The sequence below is a fragment of the Diceros bicornis genome, chromosome 10 (assembly GCF_020826845.1).
Source record: "Diceros bicornis minor isolate mBicDic1 chromosome 10, mDicBic1.mat.cur, whole genome shotgun sequence".
Lineage (NCBI taxonomy): Eukaryota > Metazoa > Chordata > Mammalia > Perissodactyla > Rhinocerotidae > Diceros > Diceros bicornis.
The window spans coordinates 8,316,714-8,341,047 of NC_080749.1; the positions used below are offsets into that span (position 1 = coordinate 8,316,714).

Here is a 24,334-nt window from a genome sequence, read left to right on the forward strand (position 1 = left end):
CAGCATGGCCGGAGAAGCGGTGCACGCCCGGGATCCGAACCCAGGCCGCCAGCATCAGAGGGCGCGCACTTAACCGCTAAGCCACAGGGCCGGCCCAAAAATGAGCATTTCTACTATGCTCTTCTTTTAAATGAAAAAAATCATTTTAAGTCCTGCAGTGAAGTGGTTGAGACCTCAGGCAACTCCCAGACAACTCTCCTGGCCTCAGCGAGAAGGGATGTAACACTCAGAGAGGAGAACTCAAAGAAAGCATCATTTCTTATTAAGTGGAAGGCAGGAAATTAATCATTTTCAGGAAACTAGCATGGCAATATATTTCTCATATTATGTATATAATAATCCACATTACAGGTACTGTATACACACTTCAATGGGCCATTTACTTTCTGATTGTTCATTATATGGTGCTGTATTAGCATAGGATGGAAGATTTGAGGAAGAACAGTGAGGTATTTTTTATGTCTACTTTAAGCTGTTAGTTTTACTGCATTTTGGGATGTGGAGGATCGTCTTGTAGTCAAATCGAGCTATAAAGACTCAATTGAATTATCCCCATGGAACAGCTGTTAAATCTCCAGGGAGTGGGCAGGTCCCACAAGAAAGGAATGACAAAGTACAATGAGGATGCTGCCTGAATGCAGCCTGCTAGAGACGTTTGCGCTGGGTGAGGCCAAGGCTGGTGCTGCCTTGAGCCTTGAACCACATTTTGTAATTTATGGATATTACCCTACACTTGCTGCCTGATTTGTTGACTCCTTGTGTCTGCTGCTAAACTCTGAACTTCCCAAGATTCGATAACTGTGAGAGAGTCTGTGAACACTAGAAAGGACAAAAGCACCATCCCTTTCAAAAGCCCTTACTTAACACACCGGTGACTTAGGGACTTGGAACAAGGCTGATTTTGTAGCTGATACTGTGTCTTTGGGGGAAACTTTACACCTGAGTAGGGGAATAAAAGAGTTTGTACTTGTAATTAACAGTACAAACCATTCCTTCCCACACGGAATTCCTAAAGGAAAAAGAGAAGGTATATAAATGTGTATGTGTGTGGTGATATGAATTCTCACTTAAGCAAGGTGATGGAAGCAATTTGGGAAAAAAATGTTTTTTTCCTTTAAATTGTGAAGGTTAAAATGAAAGGTTGGTTACCTGCAAAGTAAAACTGTTTTCTTGGGGTTTTTTCCCAAGTATATTAGTGCTAAATGAATTCTTTGTGCTTCATGTTAACAATAGTACCAATTAAACTCTGAGGAATAAAGTATGCTAGTAAAGTTTTAGGCAACTTGGTAAGTGCTACAGTAGTTTAAAATCAACAAAAATTTTATTGAAGTTTTAGTTAATGATTCTCTCAGAAAAGGAAATGATGGAGGGGGCCAATATTCAGAAATTTGTATTTTCCCTTCTTGTTTTCCTTTATTTCCCCTTTCTTACTCTGCATATTCTGTGTCTGTATTTAATATATCTCATCATTAAAGATATTTTCTAACATATAATATGTATGGAGATTTCCTTTACGAATGTTGCCATAGAGATCTTAGTTATTTATATCTAATGCTCAGGCTCTCCTGCTTTTGAGTTCCAGTTTATGAACAATGGATGTGAGCAATGTATTCGTAAGCTCCTTGTGTTTTAACTTGCTCTGCCAACCCTTAGCGCAATGAGCTAATGTGTTAATGTTCATGACATGATAAGTAAATTCCTAGTACTGTATGATCCAACTGTGTGGGCAGATTAAACTCAATGAAACTGGTATAGTGTGAAATATTTTGCGGGAATAATATTGGGGAAATGATGGGCATAATGTACTTTACGTGGCTCAAGTCTCCTGACCTAGTCAAAAAAATGTCATTAGCAGGCTAGTGCTTAGGGTAATCAGAAAATGGACAACCTAAACATACATGGCTTGGAGAATTGTCAAGAGCAGTGAATATGAGCCAGGGATAGGTAAATAATGACACTGGCTCTCCCAGAACCAGAGTCAAGGGATTAACTCCTTCTTAGCACCATCCTTACTCTTCTAAACTAAAGAAGTCAGAAATTTGGCACAAATGTTTTAAAACATTTACAGCCTTTAACCCAAGTGTGATTTCTCTCAGGCAAGCCTGTCCCACACTCTGGAATCCAATGGGAAATTAAAAAAAAAAAATGTTAATATACAGAAGCTCAAAACATAAAATATTCATTATAAGTCATACTTATTAAGGGAAAATATAAACACCAAAGTCATTTAAATTCCATAGTTTGCCCAGATAGTCCAATGATCAGACAGCAAAGAGAATCAGGCTTTGTCAATGACAGGGTGGCCATTTCTTGTCATGGGTTTTTAAAAAATGTCAGCTTAAGGGACTTCTGCTCCTAGGAAAATGGAATAGTATGATTTTCTCTACTTCTCCCACTAGGTACAACTAAAAAATCCTGGACATTATGTATAAAAGAAGACTCTGAATGGTGGAGAGAAAAAAACGAAAGCATGTATAACATCCTGAGACCCAAAGAACAACAATGAAGAGTACCCTAGATTTTCTTTTTGACTTATAAATCCTAGCCTTGTTGCTGAAGAAGCCAGGAACCCAGAGAGACCGACGGGTGCAGACAAAAAAAAAAAGTCCCCATTAGAAGACTGCTTTCTCTAATCAAAAGACCAGGAATGGGGCATCACAGTAAGACAGGATACCTTTGGACAGTAGCTGCTCTTTGCCAGCCAAACAACTTAGAAAAAACGATGACCCCACTACAATCCAGCCATACTATAACAAGGTGCCCAAAATCTCCAGCCAGGGTGATGTCAGGGAGGACCAAGTATGGACCCCAGACTTTAATCCTTGTCAAATAGTAGCAAGGATTTCATTGATACTACCTGTCCCTGTAGTATCAATGGAGACCACATGTCTAGTGGGGCCTGGATTTCTACCCACACTCAGCAGTAATGAGGAACCTCACCCTCTCCCTATAGGGATAGTGTCAGAGATGGCTTAATGGAGAGTCAGGACTTTTATCACAGTACAGTGATAACAAGGGCATTTCACACATAGACACTGTGATGTCACTGGAGGTCACATGAGGAGCACTAATGAGGCTTTCTTACCCCTCCCAGTCAGGGAGGTATCAGTGAAGAGCAAGTGGGGGGCTGGAATTCTCTCCTGCTATATCTAGTAGTAAGAAGGAGCTTCTCTACCCTTGGGTGTCAATGGAGGCTGAGTAGGAAACCCGGATGCTACCTCTACCTGTCAGTATTGAGGCAAAATCCTCCTTTCCCCTACTAGAACAATGCTAGAGGAAAACAGAATAACTGAAGGTTTAAATAAGAGTGTTCATAACATAATATTTAAAATGTCCAGGTTACAATAAAGAATCTCTGGTCATACCAAGCAACAGCAAGATCTCAAATTGAATGAAGAAAGACAATAGATTCCAACACTGAGATGAGAGAGATGTTAAGAATTATCTGACAAATATTTTTAAGAAACCATTATAATAAAAGTCCTTCAAAGAGCAATTACACATTTGAGACAAATAAGAAAATAGAACATCTCAGTAAAAAACAGAAAGTCTTAGCAAGAAAAGAGAAGATGTAAAGAATAACCAAATAAAGTTTTTAGAACTGAAAAATACAATATCAGACATAAAAAATATATGGAAGTGCACAACAACAGAATGAAGGAAATAAGAAAAGAATTCATGAACATGAAGCTCTAACAATAGAAATTACCCAATTTGAACAACAGACAAAATAGCCCAAGAAAAAAAATGAACAGAAGATCAGGGATCTGTGGCATTATAACAAAAGATCTAGCATTCATATCTGTGGAATTCAGGAAGGAGATGAGAAAGAGAGAAGGACTGAAAAATACTCAAATAAATGGCAGAATACTTTCCAAGTTTGGTAAAAGACATAAGTCCACAGATTCAAGAAACTAAGTGAAACCCAAGAGGATAAACCCAAAGAAATCCACACTATGGCACATCATAGGCAAACTTCTGAAAACTAAACAGATAGAAAAGACATTGAAAGTAGTGAGAGAGACATGACGTCTTATCTATAGGGGAAAGAATTCAAGTAACAATGGATTTTTCAACAGAAACCAAGTGAGGCCAGAAGGAAGTGGCCCCACATTTTTCAAGTGTTAAAAGAAAACAACTAACTGTCAACTGGAATCTTATGGCCAGGTAACATATCCTTAAAGAATAAAAGAAATATCAAGATGGTATAAGATGAAGAAAAAAGTAACAGAATTTGTCACCAGGACACACACTCTAAAAGAATGGATAAAGGAAGTTCTTTAAACAGAAAGGAAATAATAAAAGAAGGAATCTAGGAAAAGCAGGAAGAAAGAAAGAACAACAGTAAGCAAAAATATTAGTAAATATAATACACTATCCTTCTTCTCTTGACTTTTCTAAATTATGTTTGACAGTTGAAGTAAAAATAACACTGATATGATTTTAAATATATAGAGAGAAAATAATAATTAAAACAATTATATAATAAACAAGAGAAGGGAAGGGAACAGAAAAGGATATAAGATTTCTACGCTTCACTAAAATTGGTGAAATAGCAGTAAACTGTGATAAGTTATGTATGTATAATATAATACCTAAAGAAACCACTATCGATAGCTATACACAGAGATACCTTCAAACACTAGATAAATCAAAAGAATTTTAAAAACATTCCGGAAACACACAGGAGGGTGTAGAAAAGAGAGAATAGAAAAACAGAGAGAACAAACAGAAAACAATTCGAGCCCTAACACATCAATAACTTTAAGTTTAACATAAATGAAAATGGTTTAAATACACCAATTAAAAGACACAGATTGACAGAGTGGATTAAAAAACATGACTACTGTTTACTGTCTACAAGAAATTCACTTCAAATATGATATAGGCAGGTTAAAAGGAAAAGAATAGAAAAAGATATATCATTCAAACACTAATCAAAAAAAAGCAGGAGTATTTATATTAATATTAGATAAAGTAGACTTCAGAGCAAAGGAAGTTATAAAAGGCAGAGAATATCACATAGTGACAGAAAGGCCAATTCACCAGGAAGACATAGAAATCTACTGTGTGTGTACCAAACAACAGAACTGTAAAATATGTGAAGCAAAACCTGATAGAACTGGAAGGAGAAATAGACAAGTCCACATTTATAGTTGGAAACATCAACACCATCATTGAGCATCTCCTACATGCAAGGCACTCTGCTAGGTATTGTGAATACAGTAGTGAAAAAGAAAAAGACAGTCCTGGCCCTCATGAAACTCATGATCTGTTGGGGAAGACAAATATTAATTAATTAGAAAATTATTTAACTTGCCAGCATAATAAACGTTACAAAGAGAATCTCAAAAACACCAAAAGTTTAACCTCTCTTGTTTAAAATGCCCTATTTTTAATATCAATGAGAAGGAGACAAATATATAATTATCAAGGTATGGAATTTAATGGTATCTGTGGTTCTATTGCTGCACTTCCCAGAGATAATAAAGAGATTCACATTAGCCCAGTGTAGACTGCAAACCCTACCCACAGCTGGCACACAACTCACAGCCAAGAACACGGAATTCTCTAGGTGCCTCTAAAGCATTTGTTTCTCCCAATAACACAATTCACACTGACTCTGTCCCTGATTTTCCTCTTGCTTTTCAATTTCAGCTGGGAGGCTAATGACACCTCCAAGAGTGTAATATAAACATATTATGAAGAGCTACCAGGGTGGGATGGGGAAAGCAAGACTTACCCCAAAGTGTTAGAAACCATCAAGCTGAAAAAGATGTTGACTTACCACGGTGTAGATCTGATGTTTTCGTCTTTTAGCCAGATCAATTATGTTTACTCCATTGTAGTAAAGGTTTTCAATACATCCATGGAAGTTTTTCTTTAAAAAGGTCCCAGGTTTGCCTGGTACTGGAATTCCTCCGAAACTAAGCTTTATAAGGAGAAAAAAAAAAAAAAAATCTACTCAGTTATAAGCTTGAAGGAATAGGAAGGAAAGCAAGCAAGTGAATTTCAGTAGATTCAATTGTATGCATGAGCCAAGTAGCTCAAATAATTATAGATGCCACTTGATTATGCATTTAAAAGGATACTGATTAGCTCACGTAAAAATAACTATAATTGCTTGCTTTTTAAGAGCTTATTTTACAAAACTATTTTACTTCCTTTCTGAAGCTTTTTAATACTAAATAAAACAATAATTTACAGAAGAGAAAAAAGAAAAGAAAATCAACATCTTTATATTTATCTCTTATGCAGACATCTGAGAGAACATGGCCAAACTAACGCCAAGGGACAAACAGAATATACTTCTGTTCAGCTACAGAGAGACCTAGTTTAAAAGCCTACATTAGACCAAAAAAGCCTTATGTATACAATTGGCCCTAAATTATCTTCTGTAAAGATGAAAAATAGGAAAAAATTCAAATAACCCATACAGGTTTTTAAAGGAAATAATCGAGAACCAATATGATGAAATCTTACCCAGTTATCAATAGTGGGGCTTATTAAACATTTGTGATAAAATGGGAAGTAAGTATAATGTTGATTGAAAAATGCAAGAGTTATAAAAGCGTGTAAAGTATGATGTCAACAATAAAAAATTGTGCTTACAATATAGACTTGGAGGAAATACACTGAACCATAAATGGTGGGAAGGATATGGGGTACTAGTTTTCTTTACCACTTTTATTTTCAGTAAAAATTACTACAAATTACTTTTGTAATGGAAATATTATTTGAAAAACAAACGTGATCAGTTATGAATATTTTTCCTGTTATACAAGAGAAGCAGAATAGTTTCTATAATCACGTTTATCCCAACACCATTTAATGAGTAACCCAGTTTTTCCACATTCTTTGAAATATTATCTTCAGCATGTACTTAAACTATATTGATGCTCAGGTGTGTTTCAGGAGGATGTGTTCTCCCAATCAGAATGTTTTCTTATATGAATAGCTACTGATATACCAAGGCTACTTCTAGATGCCTTTTTTTTTTTTCCTGAGGAAGATTAGCCCTGAGCTAGCATCTGTTGCCAATCCTCCTCTTTTTGCTGAGGAAGATTGGCCCTGGGCTAACATCCATGCCCATCTTCCTCTACTTTATATGGGATGCTGCCACAGCATGGCTTGATAAACAATGCATAGGTCCTCAACCAGGATCAGAACCTGTGAACCCCAGGCCGCTGAAGCAGAGCGTGCGAACTTAACTGCCACGCCACCGGGCCGGCCTCTAGATGCCTATTTTTTTTGCCACAGGTTCCACATTATTTTAACAAATTGTTTCTTTATACATTATAATATATAATAAGGGTTATTAATCCTGCTGCCCACTTTTACTTACCATTGCTTTATTCATTTAAGAGAATTATTTGATATCTTCACTTATTTTATTTTAAAGTTTAATTTTAGAAGAATTTTATTTCAAATAGCCTGTTGGAAATTTTGATTGATAATTCGTTATTTCCATTAACACATTTACTTGGAGAAGAATGGGTATTCTGGAAACATTTTATTTTCCTATACAAGAACCCAGTGTCTTTTTCTATTTTCAAAATATTTTTGGTACTGCCTTTCACCTAAGGTTATCATTTTCTTCTCCTAATTCATATATGCATCATTAAATTAATTCCTAGGAATTTCATGCCTTTAAAAATTTAGATTGTAAATGAATTGTTTTCATTAATTAAATATTTTATCACATAAATTATATACCTATCCTATAGTTTTCTCTATCAAGATACTTTTATATTAAATAATATACTTTTTAGCTAATTCATTGAATTTGTAAAGAGAATAATCATATGACATATGTACTATATTCTTTTTCAAATCAATTTTTATACATTTTTTTTTTTCTTGTTTCATTGTCCTGGTCAAAACTTCCTAAAATCTAGGCATTTTTTTGAATGCAGTTTCTCCCACTTACTCTTATGTTTATTGGTATAATTTTCTATATATAGATTAAGCAATATTAAATAATAATCACGGTATAAAACTTTGAAAAAAAAAAGACAGCAGTTTTGATGTATTTCTCAAGTACACCTAACATTGATTCTGACTCCACATCACATTAAAGAGATATCCTTCTGCTCCCATTTTACACAAAAATCATTTATTTGCTTATTTATTTATTTATTTGAAATGACAAATAATGTTCAGTTTTATCCACGGATTTTTCAAAAATCCATGTGACAGAATACATGGTATTTTATGTTTAAGCTACTGATGGGTTGAATTATATTAATAGATCATAAATTAATAGCTTCTCTTTGATTGAACCACAGTTTTATTCCATTTGCCTTGAAACAAATGTGTTCATGTTTTAAGTAGGAAATGAGTTTGAGCTCTCGTTTTCTTCTTTTTTCAAGTATTTATATCAAGTCTAGATTGAGAAAAATTAAGAGAGATTTATCTTTGACTCTATTTGAGGATGACTCATACATCTTCAGAAATACTGTGGAAAAAACCATCAAGGAATTTGTTACTTCCACAAATATTTTATAAAAATATTTCTTCAATAACTTACAAAATCTTCCTTGTTGACTTATTGCAATATTCAAATATTTTCAATTTGAGTTATTTATATTAAAAAGATCCATTTCTGTTTTGTAAATTATTTGCATAAATCAAATTTGTAATATAAAAATATAAATAAATATTTGTTACTTTTATTTATTATTTTTTAAAGACTCTACTTTTCTAGAGCAGTTTTAGGTTCACAGCAAAATTGAGGAGAAGGTACATAGGTTTCCAATATACCCTCTGCCCTCACACATGCATTGCATCTTGCATTATTGATATCCCTCACCAGAGTTGTACATTTGTTACAATTGGTGAACCTACACTGATACATCATAATCACTCAAAGCTCATAGTTTACACTAGGGTTCACTCTTGGTGTTGTACATTCCATGGGTTTGGACAAATGTATAACGCCGTGTATCCACCATTACTGCATCCTATAGAATAGTTTCACTGCACGAAAAATATCCTCTGTGCCCTGCCAATTCATCCCTCCCTGCCAACCCCAACCCCTGGCAACCATTAATCTTTTTACTGTCTCCATAGTTTTGCCTTTTCCAGAATGTCATACAGTTGGAATCATACAGTATGTAGCCTTTTTGGATTGGCATCCTTCACTTAATAATACAAATTTAAGAGTTTTAAGCCATGTCTTTTCAAGGCTTGATAGCTCATTTCTTTTTAGGACTGAATAATATTCCACTGTCTAGATGAACCAAAGTTTATTTATCCATTCACCTGCAGAAGGACATCTTGGTTGCTTTCAAGTTTTGGCAACTATGAATAAAGCTGCATAAACATCCATGTGCAATTTTTTGTGTGGACATAAGTTCTTATTCATTTTTATAATATTAAATATATAATGATAATTTTATTCTTTCCATTTTTATGTTGCCCACCTTCCTCAATTTGTAAAACTGTTTTGTTTTTCTTTTTCAGGGAAGATTTGCCCTGACCTAACATCTGTTGCCAATCTTCCTCTTTATTATTTTCATCCCCAAAGCCTCAGTGCGTGGTTGTATATCCTAGTTGTAAGTCCTTCTAGTTCTTCCATGTGAACTGCCACCACAGCACGGCAACTGATAAACAGTGGTGTGGTTCCACTTCAGGGAAGCGAACCTGGACAGCCGAAGCGCTGAGAGCACCAAACTTTAACCACTAGGCCATCAGGGCTGGCTTGTAAAAATGTTTTTAATGCTCTACTTCACTCAATTGTGATTTAGGAAAATATTAATTATAAGACAATATTTGAAAAAGAGAGAAAGGAAAAAACACTGTCTTTTAAATAGTAAAAATTAGTATTTGAGGGACGTGGGGTAGAGAGGTTTTTGTAGAAGTCAAATAGTATAGAGGATACTGTATAGTATGAAATTGTAATATTCCCATCACATTAAGTAGAGCAAAAACTCTTTCTGGTCTGGGTAGAGAATGTTTGGAGAAATTTGGTGGAAACAAGAGTAGAGTTAGATAGTAGTGTGGGACCTGCTCTTTGTTCTCTCCGGAAGATTGAAACTTGATGAGATTTGGGTGGATGTGGAGAGAGGTCATAGAGATTTCGAAAAACACAGAGTAATTTCTCCTTTGATTCCCACAGCAGTGATGGCTACAAGCCCATTAAAGATGCCTTAGGTTCAGCATGGCCCCAGAGCAAAACTTACCTGGAGAGGAGACAGATTAGCAATGGCTGAGGGAAGTGGCAACATGGAAGGGTCTGAGGGCTGCTTCAGAATGACCTGGTCACTAGCATAATGTGAGGTAGGCTGCTGAAGGTCCCCCAGCCTAGGAGAGCAGGATGGGGGAGGATAGATGAACTGAGGCTCTGAGTAAATGTATAAAATGCTGGTTGCTGGATTTGGAGATCTAAGAGGGTCCAGGTGACCAGACCTCACAGCCTGAGGTCATGGCAGGTATGACGGACAGCAGCTGCTGAAGCTGACAATTTATTCCCATGCTTCCCCTGATGCAGGACAATACCCAAGGCTCTCAGCCAGTGATCTGCCCAGGGAAAAGGAAAGAAGAAGGGGAAAAAGGAATCCTCAATATAACCCAATATTTACACAATAGTGCCCTAAGTTTTACATAGGCATTAACTAGTTATCATTCATTATCACAGTTGGATTTTTCCACCAGCAGAGGAAGCAGGAGCTGATGAGCACATCAAATTCAGTTGGGAGAAGAAGCAAACTTGTTACTTCTGCACATTTGGCCGTGAGTGCAAATTTTTAACCTGCTTTATATTTTCAAATTTTATAAGTAGTTGAGAATTTGAGGTTATAATTGTACTACTGAATTACAGATTTAGTTCATTATCAGATAAGTTAAAATGGAAAAATTTGCTTCATATAGTGATGTTTTTCTTTTCTACATATACAGTATTGATTTTTCTAAATACTTCATAAACAATTGTAGGCTATACTTGGTATATACCTATTAATTCTACATTAATAATGATATCTCTCAGATCATTTGGATTCATATTTTTATCTGATTTATCAAAATTATGAGATTCAAAATTAAAATCTTTCTCTAAACTATGTTTCTATCAAACAACCCATACTAGAGTCACTGCTCTGCATGACCTGGGATGGCCAAATTATTGTAGCTATTATTTGCAAAAATTGAATATTGATCATTCTCACGCTATTCTCCTGCTTAGTTTAGCTGGTGTCTGATTGACTCTCTCCCAAGTTCCAACATTGGCTTTTCTCCTTGTACTCTGCCTTCTACTTCACTCTTCTGGCAGCATAACTGGAAAACCAGTGGCCACTTCCTTTAGCCAAGCTCCTGGGTACCTCTGCATCGTGGAACTGCCACACAGGCAGCTCACGTCAGAGGAATGTTAACCGACATCTAAATACTAGAAACGGCTAGTTTTTGATTGATATTTCATTTGATATATACATCTATTTAGTATAAGTGTTTTTAATTAGGAACCCCAATGATTATTATTTTACAATGGCCTTGATCTTTTCTTCTCCTTTTTTTTTTTTTTTTAGTGAAGAAGATTGGCCCTGAGCTAACATCTGTGCCCATCTTCCTCTATTTTGTATGTGGGTCACCACCACAGCATAGCTTGATGAGTGGTATGTAGGTCCGCATCCAGCATGCAAACCCATGAACCCTGGGCTGCTGAAGCAGAGCAGGCAAAATTAACTACGACATCACCAGGCCAGCCCCCTCAATGGCCTTGATCTTTTGATCTTAATTATTATTTTCAGTGGTACTAATTTTTCTAGTTTTGCTTTCCTTTTGTATAAATTTAATTGGTGTATCTTTGTCCTCAATTTCAACCTTTTCAAAAAAAGTAATTTTTGGTTATTTCTGCTATTGGTGTATTTATTGTAAACCACGTATGTCTGGTGTTTATTTATTAATGCAATATGAGACTATCTCCACCTGAAGGAATTTAGACAATTTTTAAGTTTGTTGCTATAATTATAAATATGATCAATATTGCTTTATTCTATTTTGTTTTCCAATTTTTTATTGTTATCTCTTTAACGTTTTTTGTTATGTAGACTGTGTAATGTTTACTATTTTGGAAATTTGACTTGGAAGATAATCACTATGATTATCCAGCTTCTCAAATTACAGCTTTAGATTACTTTCTATAAAGCGCAGGTTTGTTTTCTTCTGCTCCAATTTGTTCTTGAATTTTTCTTTGACTCTAACTTGTTCTGAATTTTAGTTACTTAATCTATTATTATTATTAATCAATCTGACCACTTTTTTTTTCCATTTTGAAATCCTTTTTAAGAAATTCTATTATGTGACAATTTGTTACAAAATTACATAAATTTGTGAGGTACATCAGCATCTATCTTCCTCCTGTTCACAGCCAAATGTTAAAAGCACCATCTCAGGAGCTTCTCAGGCTGGATTCAAACCCAGATCTTCTTTGTACTTTCTATGGGATGCTGGGCAAAATACCTAACTCTGTATGATTCATTCTCGTCATACATAAAATGGAACTAATGATAATACTTATCTCAATAACTCAACTTGACTGGGTTAATATGAGAATTAAAAGATTTCCTAAACACAAAGAAGAATTTAGAATGAATCATGGGACATAGTTTTTGCTGTTGGTAGGATTGTTCTAATTGGCAACAACTTCTCAGTTAAGAGGTTCTTCCAAAATGGTGTTTTATGGCATTATTTTCAACAATTTCTGAATAAAAACTATAGAGATAGTAACTTTTCTACTATTTTTCAGTCTGGAGGTTGCAATATTTTATATTGATATTTTATATCAATAGCAATTAAACTAAGTAAAGTTTTTGTTTTTGAATTAATAATCAGATAGACTCTTCTGTTAAGTTCCTAAAGAAGTTTTCTTCTGGTTTTCAGAAAGCTGGAACTAAATATGCTATGTGCTCCTTTAAAAAGGCCCATTCATCATTTCTAGCTTCATATATGTATTGAGAGAGAAAGAAAAAGAAAGAGAAGGCCTTGATATAATTTTATGATCCCTGTTAATTTTCAATGATTTTTCTTTCAAATTTAGGAAAAATAGTAATTATACAATGGAGTGTAAAATTCTGTATCATTTGTTCTTCAAGGAAGTGGAATATCTTCTCAGGTTCATGTCCTTCTGCATTCTTCTCATTCAGTCATCAGTCTAAGTATTGGTTATTTTTTTGTTTAATTTCCTAAATTTTTATCCTAAAATGGGAGTTTACTCAGTTACTTCAATTGCTGTGTTGTATAAACTATTATTTTTGTTGCCTCACATATCACTATCATGTTTATAATTGCCCATGTACTTCCTTTAAGCTTTAATGAGTCTTCTTGAATTAATCTTTATTTTTAAGCCATAAGGCTGCATTCGACAAACCTCTTCATTCACTAATTTCATTGTCTAGGACGCTGGTGATGATTTTTGCCTCTCTATTTGGACACTTGCATATTTCACCATGGGGCAAATATTGATAATATTGAGTAGAGACTATGATCTGCATGAAGTAGCCCAAAGGCCTTCAGTATATGGCTCACAGAACTGGAAACCCAGCTTCCATTAGATCATGGGCTCATCCATTGATTGGCAGCTTAAAGTTGCCAAACACTTGGCAACAAAAATCTATCCTATCCAACCAGTGATTTTCAGTTAATATTAATCAAACACTCTTTAATTTTTATTCTGTTATCAACTCTCAGAAAAACTTGAAAAAGCCAATTCTGATTTTTTGATACAAATCCAGTTCATTAAGTGGTTGTTGAGTCCCCACTTTCTGTGAGGCAAGACTCAAGGCCCTGTGGTGAAATTAAGAATAAATCACACACCATTTCTCTCTTCCAGAAATGTGGCACCAGTCACTGAAGACAAATACATCTTCTGTGATATTGGTCTTTGTCCACGGTTTCTCACTTATAGCTCCCAAAACCCTTGGAATTTCCTGAGTGATAAGAGCAATGGGAATATCTTTTGCTATGATATTTGGTCTCTTGTCCGCTGCTCCTGAAAATGATTTAGAGCCATAAAGATAAAATAGATGTCTTGTAATTCATAAAACGCTCCTTTCCACCACAACTGGCTTTATGTTAATGAGGTGACTTTTGGAAAGTACCTAAGGATGGGGGCTGATTGCCAAGAGAAGCAACCTTGAACAGAGGCTTGCAACTTTCAAATCTACCTCCTGATTTCCAGGGAAGGACGAGGAGCTGGAGGTTGAATCAATCATCAATGGCTAATGATTTAATCAATAATCTTTATACAATGCAGCTGCCATAAAAATTCAAAAGGATGGGATTCAGAAAGCTCCCCAGTTGGTGACCCAGAACACTTCCATGTGCCACAGTGCCGGAACCCAAACTCCGCAGGAACAGAAGCTCCTTTGTTTGAGACTTTGCCCTATATATTTCTTCAGCTCACTGTTGATTTGTATATTTTAATATCCTTTGTAATAAACTAGTAATATAGTGGGTAAACTGGTTTCCTGAGTCCTAGCAAATTAGTTAAACCCAAGGAGGGGGTTGTTGGAACCTCTGATTTATAGCCCGTCAGTCAGAAGCACAGGTAACAACCTGGGCTTGAATTGGCATCTGAAATGGAGGGCAGTCTTGTGGGACTGTGCCCTCAACCTGTGAAATGTGATGGCATCTCTGGGTACTTTGTGTCAGATTGAGTTGAATGGTAGGACACCCAGCCGGTGTCTGACAATTGCTTGGTGGTGTTGGGAGGTCCTCGCTCCACATTGGAACTTGGTGGCCAGAACCCTTTTATCCTCTATCAAACTGGTGTAAGGCAAAGTATGGTAAACACAAAGAGACAGACTGTGCTGTACAAGCAAATAGAAAGGAGCTGGTGATTTTGACTGGAGGAATTTTAGAAATATCTTGAGAAAGTAACCATTGAATTGGAGTTTGAAGAAATAACAGAATTTGAGGCATGCAGTTGGGAATATAGACATTACAGAAAAGTTTATGAGGAAAAATATGGAGGGCAATATAAAGGACTATTTTTTATAGGAAACAAAATGTAGTTTGTTCGATGATGTCTATACTAGTAACACAAAGAATAGGAAACCAAAGAGTTTTAAGTTATAAGTAAAATTAGCAAGGTAAGTTGGACCATATGAAAAGGACTTTGAATGCTGGACTGAAAAAAATTTGAATTATCAGGGACTTTCAGCAGGGAAATAGTAAAAATCAACAAGAAGATATCACTAATTAAACTGAGAGGGTAGAGGTTAGATTTAGGAGGCTCAGTTCAACCTCAGCTAAGAGGTAATGGAAGCCTGAAACATACAGGACACTTGTTACAGTGTCAGGAAGCCAGATGCCCTGAGCCATTCTCTCCGGACAGTCGTATGATAAACTTACTTGTTTTAAGTCTTTGCTCAGATGACACCATCTCAGTGATGCCTACCCTGATCAACATATCTAAAATTGCAATGTGTTTCCCTCCATCTTTGAACTCCCAATCCCATTACCTTGATCTATTTTTGTTCTTCTTTCCACAGCATTTGCCATCTTTTTATTTACTATGTAAATTACTTACTTGTTGTGTAAGTAAAGTACAGTTTGTCTCTCCTGCCACAATACAAGCATCGAGAGGGGAAGTGTCTTTGTTCTTTCACTACATATCCCATGCACGAAAAAGGATGCCTGATACAACATAATAGATACCGAATAAATATTTGTTGAATGTTTTGGAATATCTCTCCAAAAAAATGTTTCCCAAGGACACAGAAAATATCTTATTCATTTTTGAATATTTAATGAAAGAGATATGATTCAAACATAACAGATTCAACAAATATTTGTTGAATTGGATCAAAAAAGAACACTAGCAATTTTCTTCTAAAACTGCTTTTGTCTTATTGTCCTTCTTTTTGTCAATTCCGCTGCTTTCTTCTCTTACCCTCTTGTTTGTTTGCTCTTGGAAACTGCATGGCATGCCTTTCATTGATCTTAGTGGTCAAGAAACCCAGGTGTTAGATTGCAAAGTTTCACTCACAGTCTGGGTGTCTTGGGCAACATTGTCCATCTGGAAACCTAATGGGTTTGCTGGTGTCACAGGTGAGCTCGAACTGGTTGAATCCCAGAAGACAGCCTGCTTTGATGTTAAATGTATGAGGGCCCAGAATCTGCCACTCTCTCTTCCTTTGATCTCATTCCTCCTTTGTCTGGCATTTGCTTGTCTCTTTTTCAATCTTTGATGTTACATTCGTGACAATGAGTTCACTCCTCCTTATTGGCTTTTTCTTTGGCTCCATTGAAATTTAGGAGCCTTCCTGTTCTGAAAATTCCTTTTTCTGTCGAACTTGGATTCCTGATACTTTTGAAGTTTCTCATGTGTAAATATTTGTCTCGTTTTTGCTCTGATAGTCCACATTGTAATGGAAGGTATATGAAAAAGGATCTGAATGGCTGTCTTCCTTTTCAACCTTTAAACTTGCACTGGCTTGGTGTTTGTTGAGCCATGTGGAGTCTTCATGGTCCTTCTGGAGGAGCAGCCCACCATTGGCCTTTGGAACGATTTCAAAATTTGATGAATTTCTACCATTTCAAATGAAACCAGAAATCTCAATTTTCTTGTGAAATCCTTGATGTTTAAATATTACCCTGAATTCAAATATTTACAAAAAAGAAAATCATCATATAGTCCAAATGAGACGATGGCAGTCAAAATCTTTCCTAGGGTCACCATTTTATGGCTTCTGCTCCACTGTTTGATTTGATAATAACTCACTCCGTAACTTCTTTGGAATGTCTGCTCTCTTTAACTTTAAAAGGCTTATAGTGCATATGATGTCTTATTTTTTTTCCTACTCTGAGGTCACATATTGCAGGGAGGTAATTGGTTAGCTTTTCATCAAAAGTTACCTCTTCTTTATTGCTTCTCTAATCTATTCTTTCACAAACTCCCAGTGTCCCCATATTTCAGCATGAGAATTATCTTCTTTCTGTTTTGCTGGAGACAGAAAGTGAGCAATATCTGACCCAGACACAGCCCACCTTGTTTATAGAAAGTGCCTCATTCATGGTCATGCTCCCTGCCCGACACTGCAGGTCCACATCTACACCATCCACTCTGGTTTCGTCTTATGACCCAAGCCCAACTGTTGCCCCTTACCCTTCAGTTGGATGTGGCTTCACTAGTTCAACCCTCAGCATTGTCTCTTGGACAAGGTTTGGATTCAGTAATAACAATAGTGGCATTTCTTGATTAGATTTATACATCGGGCACTGTGCTTAGAGCTTACATTCACTATTTTTTCTCTAAATTTTGACTCGGATATTATTATTTGCTCCACTTTGAAGCTGAAGAAAACAATGGGATGCAGAGGTTTAGCAGCTTGACTGAGGCCTCATAGCCAAGAGGTGGAATTGCTGGAATTTCAAGCCATTCAATCCAGATCCCTATTTCTTAACCACCAAACATTTCGTCCCCTCTGTCTCCTAGTTCTGGTTCCATAGAGTAACCCTCTCAGGGCATCAGGCCCCAGGCTAAGATGAACAATTAGGCCTGGTTTACCTGAAACCTTCTCCTTTTTAAAACTGAAGGTCCCATATCCCCACTTAGTCCTGGGCAAACTGTGCCACACACCATTTGGTGAGCCTTCTGCAGTCACCTTGAGGGGAAGAAAAGGAACGGTGATGTACAATTATAGGAGAAACCAACAACATTTTCTCAACAACATAACTCAGCTCCTCCTATTTTCTCTGCCATTGAGAACCCTATGTTCTCAATCTACTACTAGCTTTTGCACCAGGGGCTGTATTCAGACCACATTTTTTATTATTGTTAGTGTTGCTCCTGGCCCAAATCTGGCCAATTTTTAGCCTATGGTTCCTGTCTCTAAATGGGTATCTTTTTACAGACTCACAGACATCAAGTGCTGACATAGCCCAATTGATTCAACACATATTAATAATTATTTTTTTTCTGAATGAATTTACAATATTTTTACCTTAGTTTTCTTGGACAATGGGTTAAATCATGTATGTTTCAGTATTCAAGCAAGGAGTTCCTTGGAAATCCTGTCTTCAGTCCATCATGTGTGGACACCCAGGCAAGTAGGGCTCCTGCTGTGGAGCTGGCACTCTGGAGGGCCCCACTCTGGCCCTCCTCCAGTCACATCCTGCCCCACTGGGGAAGGTGTATGTGAGCCAACAGGAAAGGACTATAGGAAGCTGCCGGCACCCTTCTACCATGATCCTCCTACACAGCATCCTGGAGTTTCCTGCCTGCACAGTTCTGAAGCTGCTCTGAGAGCCTGAACTGTTCTCTCCTCTGTCTGTCCTCCTGAGGGCGAACCATGGACCCATAGGTTTGTGGAGTGTCCAAGGAGTAGCTGCTTATGGTGTGGTCTGGGCTTGGACATGTGGGATGTTGTTGTGAAGGGACAATTGTCAAAGTAGGAGAGTAAAGCATATTTTATTCAAGTTTGTTAGCTTATTGATAACTCTTTAAATATTTAGACTTGTAGTGTGTGGGCCTCTACTTGTACTCTTGCCTCAGGCCCTACAAATATTTGAGTGGGGCCTGGCTAACTTTATAATATTTTATTAATAATTACAATAATTTAGCCAAATTCAGCCAGTCACAAAATGTTTTATTAGGTAATTAAAACCTACTACCACTCCCCCTAATAGCAGCTGAGATAAAATAAAAAGGAATTTTATCATGTGTTCTTTTAGTTCACGTTAATAAAAACAACGATTTTTGGGGGGTATAATACTAGTATTGAAATATTCCCTCCGTCCTGTTCAACACAACTAGTTTACTTTTAGTCTACATTTAAGGGAAGTCTTTCTATTCCATTTGACTGTTACAAAACTTGGGGAAACATAAAATTAGCAAGTCCACACGTCACAACAACGTTAAATCTAAAACCAGGAAGAAAAATGGCACCAAGTAGTGTGGTTTCAAGCCTTTTGTACATGCGGAGGCCAGGATGAGGACCCCAGCCTGTGCTTGTGTCTTGAGGGATTATCCCTGCTTCACAGAGAACATCTGGTCACCAGAAGGACCTCTGGGTGAACGGCTACACAGACCTGGGCTCAGATCCTGCTTCTGTTACTCAGTGCCTATTAGAGAATGGAGATGAGGAGTCCTCAGTCTCTCTTGTCTTGGTTTTATGTTTGTGATATAGGGTGTAATAATCTCCCTGACTAGGCTTTTTTAAGGGTAAAACAAAATCACAAAATATCACACAAAACAGAAGCCCCTTTTTTCCCATTTTTTCCTTATTTCCAGTTTGCATCTATTTATTTTTTTCATTTTATTTTCTTACATTAATTTTCCTCCATCTAAGCCTTCTACTTTAGCCTTGCAATTGAATTTCCAAAGAAAAAAAGGATCGATAACAATTATACTACCACATGATCTGGAAAACAGTTTCCCTAGTGATCTGCAGTTATTTTGATCATCAAATAAATAGTTGTTGTTATGTCTGGCCAGTCCTTTAGTCATGTCTGAGTTCTAAGAGAAGTGTCCATTAGGCAATGTCAAGCTAAAGGAAGGCGGCAGCAGGGGGTGGCCCTGGAGCAAGCAGACCTCTTAGGAACTTCTCAAAGGAAGAAAAGTAGGGTGTGAATTGTAGGCTTTTATAATTCACGGAAAGAAACTTCCTTTATAGTACTTACATATTTATCGAGTGTGTATTGTGTACCAGACACAATTCTATAGAAATAAATGAAAGTAAAAAATAAAATCTTGACTCTTATTATGAGTTTAAATTCTGTGGCTAGGGTGGGGATGATGAAGGAGATAATTTAAAATAAGTAAATTTAGGGGGTGCCCCGTGGGGCAGTGGTTAAGTTCATGCACTCCGCTTTGGCAGCCTGGGTTCCCAGGTTTGGATCCCAGGTGCATGCACCACTCATCAGCCATGCTGTGTCAGCAACCCACATATAAACTGGAGGAAGACTGGTTCAGATGTTATCTCAGGGCTAATCTCTCTCAGCAAAAATCAATAAATAAGTAAGTAAATTTAAAAACAAATTATACAGTGATGTGTTTTTTTTTTAAATTATGAATAAAAATAAATCAGGATGCAATTTTAGAAGCAAATATAAGAAATATCTTTTAAGTTATGTATGTGGTATAAAATTTAAAAAGTTTAAAAAGAGTATACAGCAAAACATAAGGCTTCCTTCTTTGTTCATCCCACTCTCATTATCTGCGTTATCTGTCTATTTAATGTCCTTCCAGAGATTTCTGTGCTTACACATAGTTTCAAGTCTATGTATTCTTTTCTATTTTTTAAAGACAGATACTATTTATACTATACCGCACATTGGTTTTTCTTTTCATCTAACAATTCATATTGGAGATGGTTCCCCATCAGAACACATAGGGCTGCCTCATGCTTTTTAATGGGTGCATAATACTTTTCTGTGGGTTTGTCAGGCACACACACAAAACAAGGAAGAGCCCGAGGCCAAGGCCTGACGGATCAGCTGGTAAAGGTAAAGGAGCCGCTTTTAGAATCAGCTGGTTTGTGACTTGCATAGACAGCACAGGGAAGAACAGCCAAATGCTGCAGCTCCCCTGCAGCTCACACATCAAAAGAGATGATACCAAAACAAATGGGTCAGATGACCACAAAGCGAGCTGTGGGATACTGCATTGCTACAGATCTAATTCTAGACTTCCCCTAAGCAATTCTGTGTGATGCAGCTCTATTCTGGGAGGGCAGGCCAGAAAACCGCCTGCGCCATCAGAACCTAGGCGGCGCCGAGGAATGTGTCATGACAGCCCCCCATGGGCAGGGAGGCGAGAGGGAGATGGCCAGCTCCTTGCAGGTCTCCATCCCCTTGTCTATCAGGAGGACCACGAGGTGTCCCGCCTAGACTCAGATCAGCTGTGCTGCAAGCCTTTGGCAGCGTGGCCTGAGTGGACCATGAGAGGTCACCAGGGCACCCTGCTAGAGCTGTTTCCCTAGGGGGCTTACCATAATTTTTAATTAACCCCTTTTTGATGGATTCTTGGGGAATTTTTAATCTTTGATTATGCCTAACATATAGCCCATTGCACACTTTTGCTTATAATTGTAGGATAAATTGCTAGAAACAGAATTGTTCTGTTGAAGAGCACATGTTTCCAATTTTGAAGATGTTGCCCTTCCTTGATATTCTATTAATTACAGTCCAACTACCAATGTATGAAATAGTTCTGGTTTCTTCATATCCATGCAAACATTAAAAAGTTTTTATCTTTGCAATCTAAGTTAAAAATACCATTGTAGCATGAATTTGCATTCTGATTTTTATGAGTAAGATTGAGCATCTTTTCATATATTTGAGAACAATTTGTGTTTTTTAATATTCATGTTCTCTTATATTGAGTTTTTCCATTGAGTTATCTTTAAAAAAATTTGTAGGAGTTTTTATTTATTAATTTAATTTGAAGTACTTTTCCAAATTATTTGGGAGGGTGACATCATTATATATGTATTTTTTGTGGAAAGTCACATGGAATTTTTTGAATTTTATATGGACAAAATTTTTCATCTTTTATTTCCAGGTTTCTGAAATTTATGTCTTACTTAAAAGGACCTCCCACAATCTTCAATTATAAAAATAGTATCTTATGTTTTCTTTGAAACTTTAAGAAAACTTATTTTTGAAGACGTGAACACACATGTATTTTTAAATGCTTAGAGGGTTTAGTTTAACCTAGTTGTGCTTTTTTTTTACTATGAATTCTTATTAAGATATATATATTTTTGTAAAATACCTTTTCAGTATTTATGACATGATAGCATATATATCATATAATTTTTTAAATAGTTTTGGTGCTTTTAAGACAGCTATGTAAAACAGGATCACTGAGTGCTCTTGATAAGACTTCTTGGATCACAAGGATCTCAAAGAAATAGGATCTCACTAAAATCCTAAAAATATCTCTTTTCTAAAAGCTTTCTGCTCCAGGCTGGAAGTGAAGGGAACTGCTTTAGTCTCTCCTTCAAGCATTTGGAGAAAATCATATGGGCTGAGTGATACGAACTGAGAAGACATTCAATGAGAAGTAAAGGATCTACATTCTTTCTACTTCTTATTTTTTTGACAGAAGATTCTATGAGCCCTTGCCTGTGTTTGCCTTCTAGGTGGGAGGAGAAGCAGAAAACTGTGTACATCTCAGTGTGGCAAATTTCCTATTAGATGCATCATAGAGATACATTATGTCACTTTGATTGATATCCTTAAGGTCGTCTAAGATGGAGGGATGAAAGCTACCATATTTTCTTGCCAAATATTACCACATCATGCTAAAATTTGACGAGGAATGTAGATTTGCATAATAGAATTAGCTCTGATATAGAATTTGATAGAGTACAACTCTAGAGCAGCAGTACATGCTCTGACACTGGGTCATTGGAACCCAGGGACCTGGATTCAGTCATCCTTCCAGCTGGAAGGATGCAGGCCTCATATGTACACACATGGTCTCATGGCAGAAATTAAATCAATAACCTAGATTCTGATGAATAGACAACATTGTTATAAAATAGACCTTAGATTTAGATATCTCATTTAGCTCCATTCCTTCCAATAAATGGCTCATATCGCTTCTGGGTAACTGAAGTTAAAAGTTTTCATTTCCCAGGTTTACACAACTAGTTAGTGGTAAAGCGGTGATTAGAACAAGACTCCTGGCCCCAGTGCTCTTTCTTCTCCGCATAGCCTTTACGGTGACTCTTCAAAGGCTGGAGAGCTCCAGTTGTTCTGGAGACTTCTCCCAACACATAACTCTTGTGTTCTAGTACAGCCAACGTCAACGTCACTGTTACAGCCAATCTGTCTCTTTATGATCACTGGAGCAAGCTGTCTGCACACTCTGGAAGGGGCTCGCATTCTCAGAAGCAGAGGTTGCTTCAGAGGAACATTTCAAGGTGTTTCTTTCCTAGGAAATACTTTTTATACGGCACCATGAAATTCAGGCATTTCCTGAAGAAATCTGTCCCAATTTCACAAATTGAGTGACGTCATTGGATTTCATTTCCCTAAATGCTGACATTCACTTCCATGCCATACAGCTGTATCCCATATAGGTTCTATACACAGGAGACCATAGCTAGGTAGACACAGGCTTGAAAATAAATGTTAAATCAGGCAACTGAGTGAATTTTAGATCCATCTGCTAGACCACTAGAAGTAAAGTATTTGGGGAAATAGTAAGACTTAAAGAAGATTTTATGTTTTTTGCTTTCCTCAAGTTTGTAAAAGATATCTCTTTGCTTTAAGATAATTCCAATATTGTGTGTGTTCTTTTCCAATCACTTAAACAAAGTTGACAAAGGAGAATGATTGATTTTCATGGATGAACAGTTATCAGCAACTCAAAAAAATCTACAGGGTATCTTGCATTCTGAGTCAAAGAGTGACAAATTCTCTTTTGAAGTTAATGAATGGCATATCTTATTAACAGTATGCTACTCTAAGGTTAGGATCAAAAGAGGAGATCTTAGGGCTGGCTCAGTGGTGTACTGGTTAAGTTCGCGCTCTCTGCTTTGGTGTCCCGGGGTTCACAGGCTTGGGTTCTGGGCACAGACCTATGCACACTTATCAAGACATGCTGTGGCAGGCATCCCACATACAAAGTAGAGGAAGATGGGCACGGATGTTAGCCCAGGGCCAATCTTCCTCAGCAGGAAAAAAAAAAAAAGAGGAGGATTGGCAACAGATGTTAGATCAGGGCTAATCTTCCTCACAAAAAAAAAAAAAGAGGAGATTTTTCTTACAGCTCCTGATAGTGATTGGAAAAAGAATGTCAGATTCTAATTTTTCAATTATTCATCTCCACCTCCACTGTACTATTATCTGTACCACTAGCGACTGAAATTGTCTCCGAACAGGGTTTCCTACCATCTGTCCAGCAGCCCCCTCCTCCACCTACCCACAAGTCTAAGCTTCAGAATAATTGCTTCAGAGTAACTGCTCCAAAATAGTGGTTCTCAAACCTTAAGGCGCATCAGAGCCGGCTGGAGGATTTCTAAAAACAGATTTCTGAGCCCCTCTCTCAGAGTTTTTCATTTAGTAGGTCCGGGTGGAACCTGAGTATTTCCATTTTTAGCAAATCTCCAGCGGATGCCAACTGGGCTGGCTCCTGAAACCTGCATTCAGAATTACTAGTCTAAAACATAAACCTGGCCACGCCACCCTCCTGCAGAAAGTCCTTGAGTGGCTCCTCATCCCCCAGGGTCTAAGTTCCTTCACATGGCTCACAGGGCCCATCCTCACCTGAGTTTTCCCTAATTATTATGTTTTATCTCTCACTGTCCCGGGACTCAAGTGGTATATTGACAAAAGTTTAAAATCTGACTCTTCAGGGTGCGACACAGACACAGCCATGTAT

The 24,334-nt window shown here is 37.0% G+C and overlaps 1 protein-coding gene across 3 annotated transcripts in view; it reads right to left on the reverse strand.

Annotated features, from left to right (window-relative positions):
* Positions 1 to 24,334, reverse strand: part of CNTNAP5 (contactin associated protein family member 5) — a 757,303-nt gene that overhangs the window by 365,780 nt on the left and 367,189 nt on the right. For all 3 annotated transcript variants that reach the window (XM_058548782.1, XM_058548783.1, XM_058548784.1), the window contains one exon: positions 5,789 to 5,932. In XM_058548782.1, the coding sequence (XP_058404765.1) occupies positions 5,789 to 5,932 (144 nt within the window). The remainder of the gene's footprint in view (positions 1 to 5,788; positions 5,933 to 24,334) is intronic.